Here is a 16,133-nt window from a genome sequence, read left to right on the forward strand (position 1 = left end):
AGATTTTCCTGACAGGGTTCAGAAGGATTAAGGGGTTATTGCAAGTCATATAAACCATAAATACTTACCTGACAGGTATTATTGTATAATGTCCAGTTTTTCTTTTTGCTCTAATTTGCTAATGAGAAAAGGCAATCTAAAGCGACCCAGACTTCAATTTGAATTTTTAAAACCAGGAAATGCCAAGAATTAAGCGCCATATTCTGTTTATGGAGTTTATAGAATAGTTTTAATCCATAAATGCTTTTGATTTGATGATTAATCATATTGGCTAAAGTTACTTGTACAGCGTAGTCCCTCATAAGATGGTCATTGTTCCTGGAAGCCCAAATTATGACGGGAGAAAACAGTGAACAAGGTATACGAGAATGGTAACAAGTACTCACAAACCAAATTTCTTTTTCAGTAATCAATTTTGTGTTGAGTCGTCAGGACCCCTGGAGATGACAACTAAGGCTAGTGCAGATGGGAAGGTGTCCTGTTTTGTGTTTTCAGTGAGATGGGCAGCCCTAGAATAAACTAAACCTCCTTGGGGAAAAAAGGCATGTTTTCCCATGAGACGTCTAGTGGGACTTGTCACACAGGTCAGCCCTATATATTCTTTATATTAACCACCCTAGAGTTTCTTTCCTGCCTTTGAACGGAACTCTGGGAACCTAGTTCTTTTGCGCACGGTGGCCACATTTTCCCGATTATTCAGCAGAACCGGTAAAGTATTCCCCTGGAAAAGGTTTAGGGCAAGCACACGCCCCTTGGTTCGGGTTGAGTAACGCGCGAACTATCTATGACAAGAGTGCCTGGCGCACTGCTATTGCTCAAGACTCGAGACGTTGTCAGAAAATGTGTAACGAAGCGGCGGAGGAACGGCGGCACGGCAGACGTTGGTGCGGTTGAACGCGCCCGATCTCCCAGTCCTAGTAAGGGGTCGCACCGCCCAGGTGGCCGCGATCCGCTTCCCGGCGCGCGCTGAGCTCCTTCCCTTATCCACCCCGTTAGTGCGCACGCGCGCCTGTCATCCGGGTGCTGGTGGCGGCTGCAGGTTGCGCCGGGGTGGCGAACAGGGGGCGGGGCCTGCGGCTCATTGTGCGCAGCGCTGCGCGGCGCCGGCGGCCGGCGAGGCCTGAGTCGAAGTTGGAGCCGCTGCCGCCGCCCTGCAGTTCACTCGCTGCCTTGGCAGCGCGCCGCTCTTCTAAAATGGCTGCCGCTACCGGTGCTGTGGCAGCCTCGGCTGCCTCAGGTCAGGCAGAAGGTAAAAAGATCACCGATCTGCGGGTCATCGATCTCAAGTCCGAGCTGAAACGGCGGAACCTGGATATCACCGGAGTCAAGACCGTGCTCGTTTCCCGACTCAAGCAGGTGAGGCCCGGCGAGGTCCGGGAAGGCGAGCTTAGGCCGCGCCTCAGAGCCCCCACTACCGCCGCAGCCCCTGGCCGCTCAGCCTCCGGGGCCCACGGTGCGGTGCGGTGGGGAGGTCCCGGGCGTCGCCCGCGCGCGCGCGGGGAGAGTGAGGACCCTCCCGCAGCACCCCCGCCCCCGCGCGCCGGGCCGGGCCTGCCAGGGGCCCGCGAGCCGCCCGGGACTGGCCGCCGTAGCCGAGCGCGCCTCTGCCTCCCCCGGGACGTCCCCGCCAGGCTGCCGAGGGCTGTGGCCGGTCGGCGCGGCCTCCCAAGGGCGATCGTGGAGACCCGGGAGGCACTCGGTCCCCAGTCTTCAGCGATGGTGAGCGCGTGCATTTCTTGGCCTCGTAGGGACTGGTTACTTTGGTGACTTCTGCAAAGTTACCGTTTAATTGTGCCCAACCGTTTTCTCCCCATACTAGCGGGGAATTGGTAGTGGGATTTGATGGGTGGGTAAGAGAAAGGTTTGTCCGCTGGGTTTTCAGTTTTTGCATTAGCACAGTAATTTGCTTTTTCTTCCCTGATTATCTTTTTGGTTTGAGTGAGCGTTGGAATTACAGTAGAGGAGAACTAAGTTTGCATTATAGACATTAGGGAAGCTCCTTTTCTTTACTTTCGTAGCTAGCAACTTTTCTGCAATTGAGAATATTTAGAGTTTTGTTCAGTATGATAATATGTGATAGTTAATTTTCTCGACTAGGTAAAGTGTAAAGCTCCATGTGATTTTTCTACCTAATGATATTTCCTCCTGAAAGTTTCTCTCACTTGTGTAGTTTAATTGCTCCTTTGTGAAGTTGGTTTATGAAATGACTGGCAATTCTAATGTCTTGAGGCTTGAGGTTTGCTAATTTTTTTCATTTCGTTTTTATAAAATAAGTTTAGATAGACTGTGTAGCATATTAACTTCTCTTTCTAATGTAGGCTATTGAAGAGGAAGGAGGCGATCCAGATAATATTGAATTAACTGTTTCAACTGATACTCCAAACAAGAAACCAACCAAAGGCAAAGGTTGTTACGAGTTATAAACATATTTTAAAATATATTTTGGTTATATAACTTGCCTCTGCTCTTATGCTACTTGCCCTGTTTATATAGTGCTACTCTTTGCTATTTCCCTCTGGCACTCTGCCTTGTTGGGTCAAGGAAGAAAAGTACTGTTGCCAGGCTTTGGGTGACTAGTAGCCCTTAAGATTTGGCTGAAGTTGTCCTGAGAGTGAGACCAGTTCTTTATTGCTTCCGAATAAATTACAAAGTCAAGTTTCATAATATTTCTTCCTTCATAGTGTGAAGACCTTAAGAATAAAATATGGTTTAAAACATGTCTACCTTGCCCCACAATTGGCAGAGTATTGATGGAATTCCTACCAAATCTTTCACCTTGGCTCCTTGCTGTTTTCTCTAGTATATTAAAATTTTATAACCTTTGTATTTACTATTTTGTTTGTCTTGGTGAACTTAATTTGCATTTAGGCCATTATACATTCTAATTTTCAGTAAAACTCAAAAAGACCTCACCAATCATACTAACAATGTAGGGGAAAAAGAATCCAAAAATCCATGACTAATTAGCTTTAAAAAAAAGTTTTAACTTACAGGGATATATTAAAGATTTCAATTTTCTAACTTTTAAACTAGGCCAGAATATATTTCTGGGATATGGTGATTTAGTGAATAGGTAAAGGTGGTTTAAGTTAACATTTTAACAATGTAAGTGGGGCTTAGATATGTTTAAAAGGTTCTAGTTGGTGAAATCCTTATTTGAATAACTATGGATTTCTTGCTTTGTCCCATAAGGACAGTGTTAGAGGGTGGGCATTGTGTGGGTATCTGAATCCTGGTACCTGCCTACAATTTCCTTGCAGCTGCAGCATTTTAAACCTAACACTCTTTACTGCTTGAAGTGATCGATTTGCTACTCTCTGCTGTAGACCAGATTGATTGCAGCTACAGTAAAATGGTTGAATGGAATAACTTTGAAAAGAAGGGAATAGTCAAGTTTGAGCTTAAGCAATCTGTATGAGTATCAGGACCAGGGACATCTTGATGGTATCTCTCTATGTGAGTTTTCTTACCTTTGCAAGAGTCTCCTGTTTGTGCCAAAGGAAATTAAAAAGGGCTAAGAAGCATTTCCAGGATAGGAAGGGAATGACTGGTGGAAATGGAGTTTACAGGAGTTACCTTGAAGATATGTGGCTTTCACTTAATTCTTGCCCAGTATATAACTTTGAGAGATACATTTCCCTGTGGTTAGAGAAGCATGTTGAGAAGCCTCTGCTGACAAACCCAGAGGCAATTTCAAAATGAGGAAGCATAAAAAAATTCAGGAATAAGTACATCAGGAATTAACCCTGTTTCTTACAGTGATTTCTTATAATGATTTTGATTCATGTCATTTATTTAGCACATTGTGGTTGTTTGATAGATGTTGTATGTTCACTGTGGTCCCAAGTTATTCAAGCTGATTAATGACTTAGCATGTAAAGTAAATCTCATGTATTTATTTTCACCTACTTTTAATTTCTGTGTGTATCCCTTTCTTTTTCAGTCATTAGGAACTTCATCTTACCGTTAGAAATAAATTCAGCAATAAACTATTTTAAGAAGTTTTTCAGTATACATATGTACATAGGTATATATGTGTATGTGTATAAAATAAGTATGTTAATTTTTCCCTCTTGTATAGATTATAAGGATACTTGAAATTTAATTTTTCCATAATCCTGATGTTAAGGTATCTTATGGTATTTAGTTAGGAGTTGCAATATTAAGTATTTGTCTGCAGCAGACTACAACTGAGTACTACATCAGACTCATTCTGGGACATGTGTGATAAATAGTTCTTGTCTCCTTGAGTTCCATTTATCATTGTTCTCAAAATCCTATGAATTACAAAGAATATAATGTAAACCCCAAACTAAGAACCTGGTTTGAATTAATTTACAGTTAAGATGCTTATAAATAAGATTATTTTAAATTTTAAGTTTAGAAATAACTTTTAGGCATCAAATTTGAATAGGGAAACTTTAAATATATCAGTAATTAACAGATTTTTAAAATGAAATATTATTCTAAAATAAGGTTCTTTTTGCGACATCTTATTTCACTTAGTATCTGTCTTGAAAATAATTTTATCTTGATCATACTACTTTTCTTTCAGTGGGTCTACTTTTTTATAAAAGTGGAAAATTTACTAGACCATCTATGTCTCTTAATTCTAAAATTTAATAATTATATGTAACCAGGAGCCAGAAGAAAAAATCTTTCTGTTGAGCTAAAATAGATATATAAGAAAGGCACAGGAAAGCTCACAGTTCCTGAGTTAATATAGATTTCTTCAGCTGAGCATACTAAAATCAAATAGGAAAAGAATAAAGAAAGGGTTTACTTAGAGGCAGTCATGTAGAGAAGAGCAAGATAAAACATTTAATAGCTTGTTAGACAAAATAAATAATTTTTATGATGATGTGGCTTAATGTAGCAAGTAAAAGTTAAATGGTATTGAATGATAAGGCGAGAGAAGCTTGATGGGTCGTAACATTTCTTAGGTGAAATATTAAGCTTGTTCTCTTACAAGTGCAGAGCCCTGTTTCTTAAGAAAATTTTTTGTGTTAAAATGATTGTGTTTTGACAGATTAAAGGAAAAGGAATCTGCATTCTTAAGTATCTTGTGGGATATTTTTAAAATACTGTTATAAGCACAAACTCACAAATTTGTAACAAATGTTGATAATGTTATAGTGAGTCCAAATATTTATGACTAACATATTTGTAAAAATCTATCTGCTTGTAGTTGGTATGGTGAAATTTGTAGCTTAATTGGTTCTCACTTCTGAACCTTTTCTCATTCTCTTTGCTATGTAGAAGAAAGCTTCACCGGTGAGATTTATGGTTATTATTTGGGTGTGTGTTAGAAAGCGGTTAAACAGGTAGAACTAACTCCTCATTAGCCTCTTTTAGAGATTATAGATGTAAACTTTCTTTTGGTTCACTTGTAAATAGCATATCATTCTTTTGCATTTTCAACCTTTAGAGTCACCTAAACTTTGGCAAAAGTTACTTAAAGTAGTTAATCAGTGCAGTATTCAGAAGTATATATAGTCAGTATTTAACTGAATTGAAACTCACAATACTTTAAGTTTTTAAAAATCTGATTTGTTCCCACTATAGAGTATATTTTTGGATTACAGGTTTATCCAGACATAATGCTTGATTATGTGTGTAAAGTGCCATACTCAGTATACACAATCAGTATAATTAATTGCATATTTTCTCTGTTAAGCTTTCTAAAATATGTATGCCAAATAAGAATATAGTAATCAACCACATAAAATGAATTTAATATAGTATCAAAGTAAACTGTAACTTTTTTTAACTGTAGTATGTTTGGATGTTAAGGAAATTTTAATCAGAACTGTGGCATTGAGAAGCATTCTGAGGCCAAAAGTATCAAATCTTTTTTGGGTACCTACTGGGCTAGAAGCTCTGTGAGGGTAAGGACAGTCTTTTATTTACATTAGTTTCTGTAATGCCTAGCAGGTTGCTTTGCACATAAGAGGTGCTCAGAAAATATTTGTTGAATGAATACCAAGAGTCATATGATGACTTTCTTAACAACTGCTTTGAAAAATATTTCTTTTGGTGCTTACTTTTAACTGCATATTTCTTTGTAGGAAGCACTGGATCAGAGATTAATAGTCTTTACTATCTTCTATATGATTTTTCTTTTTAAGGTGCCTTTCTCAAAAACACTAGTGGCTTCTCCTTAAACACTGATATGTGAAATACACTTACTTTTAGAACACACGAATCATGGGCACCTGCCTTTTCTCCCTTACCAAGTTGTTGCTGTGTTGGAAAGCCTCATAACTTTTGCTAGAATATTGTCTGACCTCAAAAGTTGTATATGTCATTTTCATTTCACAAAATCAGGCAGTTTTACCTCTGTTCTTAAAACCAGCATTCGATTTATGCAGTTGTATATGGTGGATTATGTTTATTATCCAAGTACTTTTTTTACTTTTATTTTATCGTGTCAAATATGGTGTGTATCAACAATCTTGGTGGAGAGATAGGTAAAATTTTCTAGTACTTTAAGAAAATGTCTTTCTCCCATGTCATTCACCTTCCAGGCATTTTGAATCAAGGGCAGAAGATTCTGACTTTCTCTTTCATGAACTCATGTAAAGTGAAGTGTGAATTGTCTAGGAATTAGAGGAAAAAGCAATCATTATTACCAGTTGGTGGCATCAGAAATGACTTTAATGAAGAGGTTGAATAATGGCTTAGGGTTTACGGCTGAAATCTACTGATTTATTTAAGATCTCACATATGACAGTAAAAGGGCCTCAGTGTGGTGCAATTCTAGGAGTTAACCGTTCACACCATAAACTCCACAGTCCCAGTTAGCCTCTAGTTCTGGTATCCTGGAATAGTTTGTATTATGGCTTTACAGAATTGTTTTCCAGATCATAAAAGTGAAATATTTTCATTTTTAAAACTAGATAATCCAGAAAAGTACAAAAAAGTGAAAATTGCCCATAATTCCACCACTCTGACTTTATCAGAAGTTACATTTTATTTATCTAAGCTGTATATGTACATGTGCATGTACTTGTAAGAGGTTTATGTTTAAGGATTTTTGTTTGTTTGTTTGTTTTTTACCTTTTTGAGAACTAATACAAGTTTATACCTACTCTAGGTGTTTTGTGGAAGGTAGGCAGAATTTAAGTTTTCTCTAGTCTGGAGAATCTGAAAATAGTAACCTTCCTCATATTCTTACTCCAACTTCTTTGGTTACACTCAATCTGACCTACATTAGAGTCATTTAAGTTTAAAAAAATACAGATACAAGGCTCCTGCCCCCCAGAGAGTTGGTTTTGTTTACTCTTTGGGGGGCCCAGGAATCAGTATTTTCTAAAAGTTCCCCAGGTGATTCTCAAGCAGCTAAAGAACCACTGGGTGCTCTAGCCTCATTGAAACTTAGCATCATTTTCATTCATCCCTTTCTGCCTGTTGGTTAGTTCTCTATACCTTACACAATTAGTCTCAATTTGCATATATATGTGATTAATTCTCTATACAGTTTTCAGAAAACTTCCATATTGCTTTACTTGATTTGCACAAAAATGCTGAGAGTTAAGCAGTACTACTTTCTTTTAATTGATAGGATACAAAAGTAATCCACTAAGAACTCAGTTACATTTTTACTGCCTTTGAAAATCTTGTGCAAATGTTCACAGGTATGTGTGGATGTTCAGTTTGGTTGTCTTTAGATGATAAAGTTAAGAGATTTTTAAAATATGTATTTGGTATTTTTCAGATTTATTTTATTATGTGAATATGAATTACCTTTATGGTAGACTTTTTAAAAATAATAAAATGACCTATGGGATGACTGCTATGTTTAACACAATGTGCAAATCAGAAATCTGATTTCTTTAATACAAGAGAGGCTAAAACACATATGCAAACAGTTAACACAAGACAATAGTACATGATTATTTTAAGATTTTGTGCAGTTGGGGAGAGGTTGTTGCTGGAAACGTTAACATTGTTCTATTTGGCCTGGTCTCAGTCTTATTCCCTCTTCTCTAACAGAAATTTGTGACTGACCCTTTTCTGCGTTTCATAACTTCCGTTAATATTTAGTGGAAAAGTTACTCAGCCACAAAGTTTTTTGGCAAATTACTTTAAACTCTACTTACTAAGTAGATTTTTTGTTTTGTTTTTGTGTTTGGAGGTATTTCTGAACTTGAAGAGGAAAATTACCAACCCTTTTAAGAACATAAGGAGAAAACCAAATTTTCATCTTGAAATCTGTATTCTTAATTCTGAAACACAAGTATTCTGAAAAGTTTGGCAAAAATGAAGCTATTTATAATGTTATTTCCGTGATAAATTGAGAGACTGTTCCAGAAGCCATTGGGAGGTTTAAATTAATAATTGGTATATATACTATTGTACTCTTTTAAAATCTGACAGTTCTAAAACATGTCTGGCCCCAGTGGTTTCATTAAGGGTTTGTGGACCTATACAAACTTACAATGCATAAATAAGGAGGTGTTTTAGCATCTTCTTCCTTTGGTGTATTTTTACTTTTGACTCTATAATCGTGCAAAGAACATTGCAGTGTATTTTATGTAATTTCAAGATAGCTGTATGTTACTACTATGATAGTTTGAGATATGATGAGTGATTTTGCTTCCATTTTTTATTTTGCTACTCAGACTATCTTTATGCTCAATTTCTTTTTTAGTTTTGTTCCTCAAAGCATTAATTAGGCTTTTTTTACATTGCACTTTGAGTTAGCTTCCTCATCCTGGTGGTGCTGCTTTCCTCTGGACCAGTTCATATTGCTTTGGTTCATGCCAGATTCCTTGAAGGACAAAAGATTCATTTATTAGTTTGTTATAGGACATTTCATAGCACAGGCTTACATGGGAGATGAGGTATAAATGGTTACTGACTGTACAAAAATGTGTCTAAGCTGGTGGTGCTTGTTGAATTAAGTGGGATTTGACTTTTGAGTTATTTCTTACCTGTGACATCATAAAAGTTAGGAATCTATAGATGTACTTTGTAGTATCATTCAACTCCAAGTTTACAGTCCTTACTGACAATATGGGGTTGTACATGATGCTGATTTGATTGGCATGTCACAGTGAGGCTGAATAAAAGCCTGAACTTTGTTTACTGCTAGCGTTCAGCTTAGAAACTACACCGTCATCTTTCGAGATCTATATAATGCTCATTATGTAGCACTGTACTAGGTTCTAGGCTGGATGATGAACATCATAGCTGTCTGAGAGGTGAATTATCTTTGTTCGGGGGAAGGATGATACTTTTTATAAAGGAAGAGATTACAATATAGTTGCTAATTGAACATGTGTAAATAAATGCAGTTACAGATTATGAGAGCAGTCAAAAATTAGTTTGTAGAATGTCAGTTTAAGGTTATTATTAGTTTCATTAATGTATGTTTGAAAAATCTTGTCCTTTTAGTTTTTATGTTTATAAGCTGATGACACATTGTGTCCAGTGCTTTCATGTGATACAATTGTTAAAAACAATAAAGGATAGCAATTTGGACCTTTCTCTGTATCTCTGTCTCTTGCTGCCTGTTTGTCATGGGACAAGTTACATAATCTCTGTGACTCTCTCATTTTAAAATTTTACAGATGTGGCTTGTGGAGCCTCTGTTCATGCTAAAAGAGATGACATTTTTAACTGCTGGCACATTGTAGCTAAGCTTTTGTCGTTTTTGAGGAGCGGAGTAGACCTGGGTTTAAACTGAAGCACTGCCCTTACTAGCTTTGTAATCTGATTAACTTTTCAGTGTTTTGTAGAAGGGGGCTAGTTAAGAGGATAAAGTACATGCATTGATATATCTGAAGCGTGTATCCTAGTGCCTGCACTGTGGAAGCTGCTTGAGCAGCAGTAGTGACTGCATCTGTTGTTTTTGTTGATGTAGTGTAATTTGGTTTTCCTTTAAGTAAATTAAGGAAACTGAAACTCGCCATGGAGTGTGCATAGTATATGTAGCTTGTCATTATGCTGAGGGCTTCCATTTCAAAGATGGTATCTATAAATTGAGTTAACCACTTCTTACTAAAATAATGTCTTTTAAGTAGGTCATAGTAAGATGAAGTGGAAAGAATTTTAGTCCTGGAAATGAAGAAGCCTTGGCTTCTCAGTCTGACAGTGCCATTTACTAGCCTTGGGCAGGCTGTGTAATCTTGGTTCATTTTCTCTTTTGTAAAGTTGTGATTACTTGCCCTATGTACTGTGGGATGCTAGAAAAAAATCACCTGAACTTTTTTAAAGTGCTTTGCAAATTATAAAATACAAATGCATTTTATATTTATAAAGAGTAAATAGTATTTGCAAATGATCTGAAGGAATATCACTCAAAAGCTCTGCTCTATAGGTTATTTGGTGATGTGGGTGTTGGGGGTGGGTGGTGGAATCCTGTAGCTTTAAAAAGCTTATTTCTTCTCAGAGCTTTAAGGTTTTATATTGTGGTGGTGGTTGTTCAGTCACTCATTCGCTTCCGACTCTTTGCAACCCCATGGGCTGCAGCATGTCAGGCTTCCCTGTCCATCTCCTGGAACGTGCTCAAACTCATGTGCATTGAGTCGGTGATGCCAGCCAACCATCTCATCCTTTGTCATCCTCTTCTTCTCCTGCCTTCAATCTTTCCTAGCATCAGTTCAGTTCAGTTCAGTCCTCAGTCGTGTCCAACTCTTTGCAACTCCATGGACTGCAGCATGCCAGACTTCCCTGTCCATCACAGACTCCCAGAGTTGCTCAAACTTGTGTCCATCTAATCAGTGATGCCATCCAGGCATCTCATTTTCTCCTGTCCCCTTCTCCTCCTGCCTTCAATCTTTCCCAACATCAGGGTCTTTGCTAATGAGTTGGCTCTTCGCATCAGGTGGCCAAGTACTGGAGTTTCAGCTTCAACACCACTCCTTCCAATGAATATTCAGGGCTGATTTCTTTTAGGATTGATTGGTTTGATCTCCTTGCAGTCCAAGGAACTCTCAAGAGTCTTCTCCAACACCACAGTTCAAAAGCATCAATTCTTTGACACTCAGCCTTCTTTATGGTCCAACTCGCACATCCATATATGTCTAGTAGAAAAACCACAGCTTTGACTATACAGACCTTTGTCGGCAAAGTAATGTCTCTGCTTTTTAATATGCTGTCTAGGTTTGTCATAGCTTTTTTCCCAAGAAGCAAGTGTCTTTTAATTTCATGACTACAGTCACCATCTGCAGTGACTTTGGAGCCCAAGAAAATAAAGTCTGTCACTGTTTCCATTGTTTCCTCATCTATTTGCCATGAAGTGATGGGACCGGATGCCATGATCTTCGTTTTCTGAATGTTGAGTTTTAAGCCAATTTTTTCACTCTCCTCTTTCACTTTCATCAAGAGGCTCTTTAATCCTTCTTCACTTTCTGCCATAAGGGTGGTGTCATCTGCATATCTGAGGTTATTGATGTTTCTCTCTGCAGTCTTGATTCCAGCTTGTGCTTTATCCAGCCCAGCATTTCACATGATGTACTCTGCATGTAAGTTAAATAAGCAGGGTGACAATATATAGCCTTGACGTACTTCTTTCCCAATTTGGAACCAGACTGTTGTTCCATGTCCGGTTCTAACTGTTGCTTCTTGACCTGCATACAGGTTTCTCAGGAGGCAGGTAAGGTGGTCTGATATTCCCATCTCTTTAAGAATTTTCCACAGTTTGTTGTGATCCACAAAGTCAAAGGCTTTAGCAAAGGCTTCAGTGAAGCAGAAATAGATGTTTTTCTGGAATTCTCTTGCTTTTTCTGTGATCTGTGATAGAACAGTTTACTAAGCTCTTTCTCACCTGATACTGTTTTATTTTTTAAGGAAGGAACATTTCCCTCATTGCCCTTGTAGTAGCTTCTAATTTGTGTTTTCTCTAAAATACAAATGCCACTAAGTTCCACATTTTGTTTCTTTTTTGTTTCACACAAGCCCTCAGGGATATGAAGACCTCTTTTACCTCACTGGATAAAAGAAAACTCTTTACTCTTCATCTTCACATACCTGGAAGAACCAGTATCTCGTTCCCTTTTTATCTCTCATTCATGGAAAGGATTTCCAATTGGGATTAGATGGCAGATAGGAGCTGGTGAAGAGACATGGGAAAGGGGGTTAACCTAACTTTTTTTTTACAGTTACCTCACAGCCAAACTCTCCTCTGGGGTCATGGAAGCTTGAGATAGGTATGTGGCAGTTCCTGTTTTAGGCCAAGGAAAGGTTGATTAGTTGGCTTCAGGAGAAGACATCCATTAACATCTCAAAATAAATAAATTTTTAAAACCTTAGTAGTAAAATTTTAACAGCTGTGATTTTTTAAAAATAGCATTTCTGATACATTATGGGTTATCTAAGTAGATTTTTATGGACTTGCTTGAAAACACAAACTTTTAGCCTTGGATCTGTGGAAAATTTGTGTGTATGTGTGTGTGTGTGTATGTGAGGGGGGCACGTTTAGCCTTGGATCTGTGGAAAACCTGTGTGTGTGAGGCACTTTTAGCCTTGGATCTGTGGAAAGAGTGTGTGTGTGTGTGTGTGTGTGTGTGTGTGTGTGTGTGTGTAAAACATTAAAAAAATTCCAACCACCAATTTTCAAAGTTTTGAAATTGAGGGTTGGGTCAGGGAGGCCTGTAGTCTGTCTGGAAGCTGTTAACAGTTTTTGGTCTGAAGTAATTTCTACTTGCCTTAAATCAGTCATCATGTTAAAGCACTACTTAATATTTAGGCCTTTGGAGAAACACAAAATAAACATAAAAGCAGTCACTGTACTGCAGGTATTTCTTTAAATGATGAGCAAGAGGTACCCGACAGAACAAGGCAGTATGCCGTCAGCTGGTCATGGGTTGTGAGGTGTCAAGTGTGAGAATTGTATTTTAGATAAAGCTTGTTGACAAGAACAACTTAGGAAGGCTTTATGGGGGATATGAGTCTTGAATTTAGCTATCAGATGTCTGGTTATGTATAGTTAGTAGAGTACTGTTGAAAGGTGATGCTGCTTCTGGGAGAATTGAAGGTAGAGAATTTGGTGTAAAGAAAAATGGATCTCATATGTCAAGTCAGTGAAGATGATGGGTTCATATGTAGGATTAATTATTTGCACAGTTTATTTTAGTGAAACGCAACAGCATGACATTGTTCATAAAGCTTTTTTTTTTGGTTTGGGACAGCTATGGCCAGGTGGTTTATAAGCAGTTGGCATTTGCTTTGTCAGATGATTTTGGGAGTGGAGAGTGATACCTCGGGGTAAACTTGCCTGAATGTTTTTTGCTCTTAAAGTAATAAAATATTGGTTGTTAGCCCATTTTCCTTCTTTCGCAGGTAAAAAACAGGAAGCAGATGAGTTGAGTGGAGATGCTTCTGTGGAAGATGATGCTTTTGTCAAGGTAAAGTGTTAATTACACAGGTTAAGATGTCTGTTTTGAGCCTAGTATTTTGCATGATGAATTCATGCATTTTGCTTTAACGATAGACACTGAAATATGTTGGTAAATAGGTATAGAGACAAATAATATTGTCAGTCTTACTAAGTTGAGAAATATAATAAATAACTTCAGTTAAATGAGCAAAGCAAAGAATGTTTGTTCGGGGAGACATAGGGGCCAGAGGAACAGGTACAGGACAATTTATACCTTAGTTCCTGGACAGGGTACTGCCCATCACATTTAGCTTTTGTATAAATAATATACAGAAATCAGATTAATGTAGTCTTTAAAATGGAGAAGGTTGCTGATGTATTGCTACTTAGTGAAGATCAGATTAAGAAATGTGTTTTGCCCGTTAAAGATAAATAAACCAGGTCTTTATTGGTTTAAAAAGAATATATTTTATTTTAAGAATGTCCAACTAGGAGAACAGAGTATGTAATTTTAATTGAGGTTGTGGCAGTTCTATATACTGTTGCTTATAATCATAGTTTTTATTGTTGTTGTTTTCATTTTAATGAAATGTGATCTCCTATTGACTGATCATTAGGTCTTAAGTAGTGTGGCATTTGCAGGAATTATTTAATGAGCATAGTTCTTTTAAATTACATACATTTACACCCCATGTATTCTGTTTTCTATGTACAGTTAGGTCATATTGCCATAACATGTCAGATGTCTGTGTGGTCCACCATGAAGTCAGCTCATGTCCCTTCACTCACCCATTTCCTACCATCTAACTCTCTACCCTCCCCACACACAGGCTACATAGGCACCATGTACCTCACTGTTTGTATCTTGCACTTTGACGGCAGGCACAGAGAGAAAGAGATGTTTGGTTGAGAAGTTAGCCCTGAAGTCAGGTAATTCAGGAAATATGTGCTCAGGGATCATTAAAATGGGTGATTGCATGCCTATAACCGGCTTTTTTTGAGCCTTTAAGGACTGTTCAGTCTTTGTTTTCTGTTATCCTTGTGGTATATCTTCCATTAGGTTTATTCCTTTGCTCTCATTTTCTCAAGTTGTCTTCACTCGTGAGTGTATGATTAAGCCAAAACTATCCATAAGCTGGAAAAACATTGTGACTTAGTAAAAACCCTTTTAGTTTTCAAATTTCTAACTTCCTTTCCACTCTTCAGTGCACAAAAATGTTTCAGTCATTTAAAATGTACTGCTGCTGCTAAGTCACTTCAGTCGCGTTCAACTCTGTGTGACCCCATAGACGGCAGCCTACTAGGCTCCCCCGTCCCTGGGGTTCTCCAGGCAAGAACACTGGAGTGGGTTGCCATTTCCTTCTCCAATGCATGAAAGTGAAAAGTGAAAGTGAAGTCGCTCAGTCGTGTCCGACTCTTCGCGACCCCATGGACTACAGCCCACCAGGCTTCTCCATCCATGGGATTTTCCAGGCAAGCGTACTGGAGTGGGGTGCCATTGCCTTCTCCATAAAATGTTACAAGGAGATGTAATATTGCTGTCATATATGTACCACAAAGGATGCCTTTGTGTAATTATTAAATTAACCTGGTCATAATGTCTAAAAGAACAAAAGAACTTTTACAAAATTCTATTTAAATGTATCGTTACTTTTTTATATTTCTTCTTCCCTTTGGAGGTATCCTCATGTGTGATAAATATGATAGAAACAAAGTGGATATACTTTATCAGAGTTGGAATTTTGGAATTTATACAGTGATGGTGGGTAAATATCACCTATTGCTTAGATATGTGAATACTGTAGAAATTACTTCTACTTGTAAGTGAGAATAGTCAAAATTGTCACTTCAAAGGAGATGAAATTCCCTCAGTGACTTCCCTTGTTTTGTTTTTTTATTCTGCACCAATTCTTCTGGCATCATATAACCAACCACTGACTCCATTTTCAGTTCCCAGTTTTCCCCCACTCATAGGCAGATAAGTTGGTTAAACCTGCTGTCCCAGAGATGACCTGCTCCCCAAGCACTGCACCTTCCACACAGTCATGTTTCTTCTCTGTGCCTACCTTCCCAGAAATTTCTAGTCCCTCAGTGCAGTTCATCTATGAATAATTAATAGTTATACACTACACTTGTCCCCCTTTAACCCAGAAACCTTTAAATCTGTTGTTTAACTCCTTTAAATCTCACCATAAGAGTAAGAAAGGAGGAAGAATGTCCATTGCTTTCAACCCTTTGTCTGCAGTTAATGAGAGAGGGAACTAGGCTGATAGCTGCTTTTCTTTATTTCTACTGAGGTACCCTTATATCCATAAACTTTGAGAGGCAAACAGATATTCTTTCCCTCACAGAGAGAATCCCAATCTATGTTCCCTGTTTAATTGGCTTTGTGGCATGCTGGTAGATTTCAAAACTGATTAGTTATTTGCATATTTGTAAGAACAGACATTGGTGTAACAGTTGGGATTCCTTATTATAAATTAGAAATAAAGTTTATATTATCATATATAAGATGTCTACAGTCTTTGAAGGTAAGCCAAACTGGCGTGTAGAAAGAAGAAGTCATTTCTTTGAAGCCATGTCTTATAGGAAAGCTCATAGGATGTGACTTGGTAAATATTATAACTGGAACTTGAGAGCAATCCAATTAGCCGTATATGTATTTCAGTGTAAGTGATTTGGGAACTCAGATGCATAGTTTAATGACCTTGGTATTAGACCCCCCTCTGTTTTTAAAGGCACAGTTAGTATGTAATATAAAATTATTGAACTTTGACTCTGAGAGTAATATCAAAATATGATAGAAGTG

General features: G+C 38.0%; 1 protein-coding gene across 4 annotated transcripts in view; it reads left to right on the forward strand.

The window, feature by feature from the left end:
- Window positions 1-1,060: 1,060 nt before the first annotated feature.
- The window catches only part of SLTM (SAFB like transcription modulator), a 43,962-nt gene continuing 28,889 nt past the window's right edge, over window positions 1,061-16,133 (forward strand). Inside the window, exons 1-3 of one of the 4 annotated variants that reach the window (XM_027553884.1) lie at window positions 1,061-1,356; window positions 2,319-2,406; window positions 13,288-13,352. In XM_027553884.1, the coding sequence (XP_027409685.1) occupies window positions 1,195-1,356; window positions 2,319-2,406; window positions 13,288-13,352 (315 nt within the window). In that variant the 5' untranslated portion in view covers window positions 1,061-1,194. The remainder of the gene's footprint in view (window positions 1,357-2,318; window positions 2,407-13,287; window positions 13,353-16,133) is intronic. The other 3 variants (XM_027553885.1, XM_027553886.1, XM_027553887.1) reach the window with 3 other exon arrangements.

The sequence above is a fragment of the Bos indicus x Bos taurus genome, chromosome 10 (genome assembly GCF_003369695.1).
Source record: "Bos indicus x Bos taurus breed Angus x Brahman F1 hybrid chromosome 10, Bos_hybrid_MaternalHap_v2.0, whole genome shotgun sequence".
Classification (NCBI taxonomy): domain Eukaryota; kingdom Metazoa; phylum Chordata; class Mammalia; order Artiodactyla; family Bovidae; genus Bos; species Bos indicus x Bos taurus.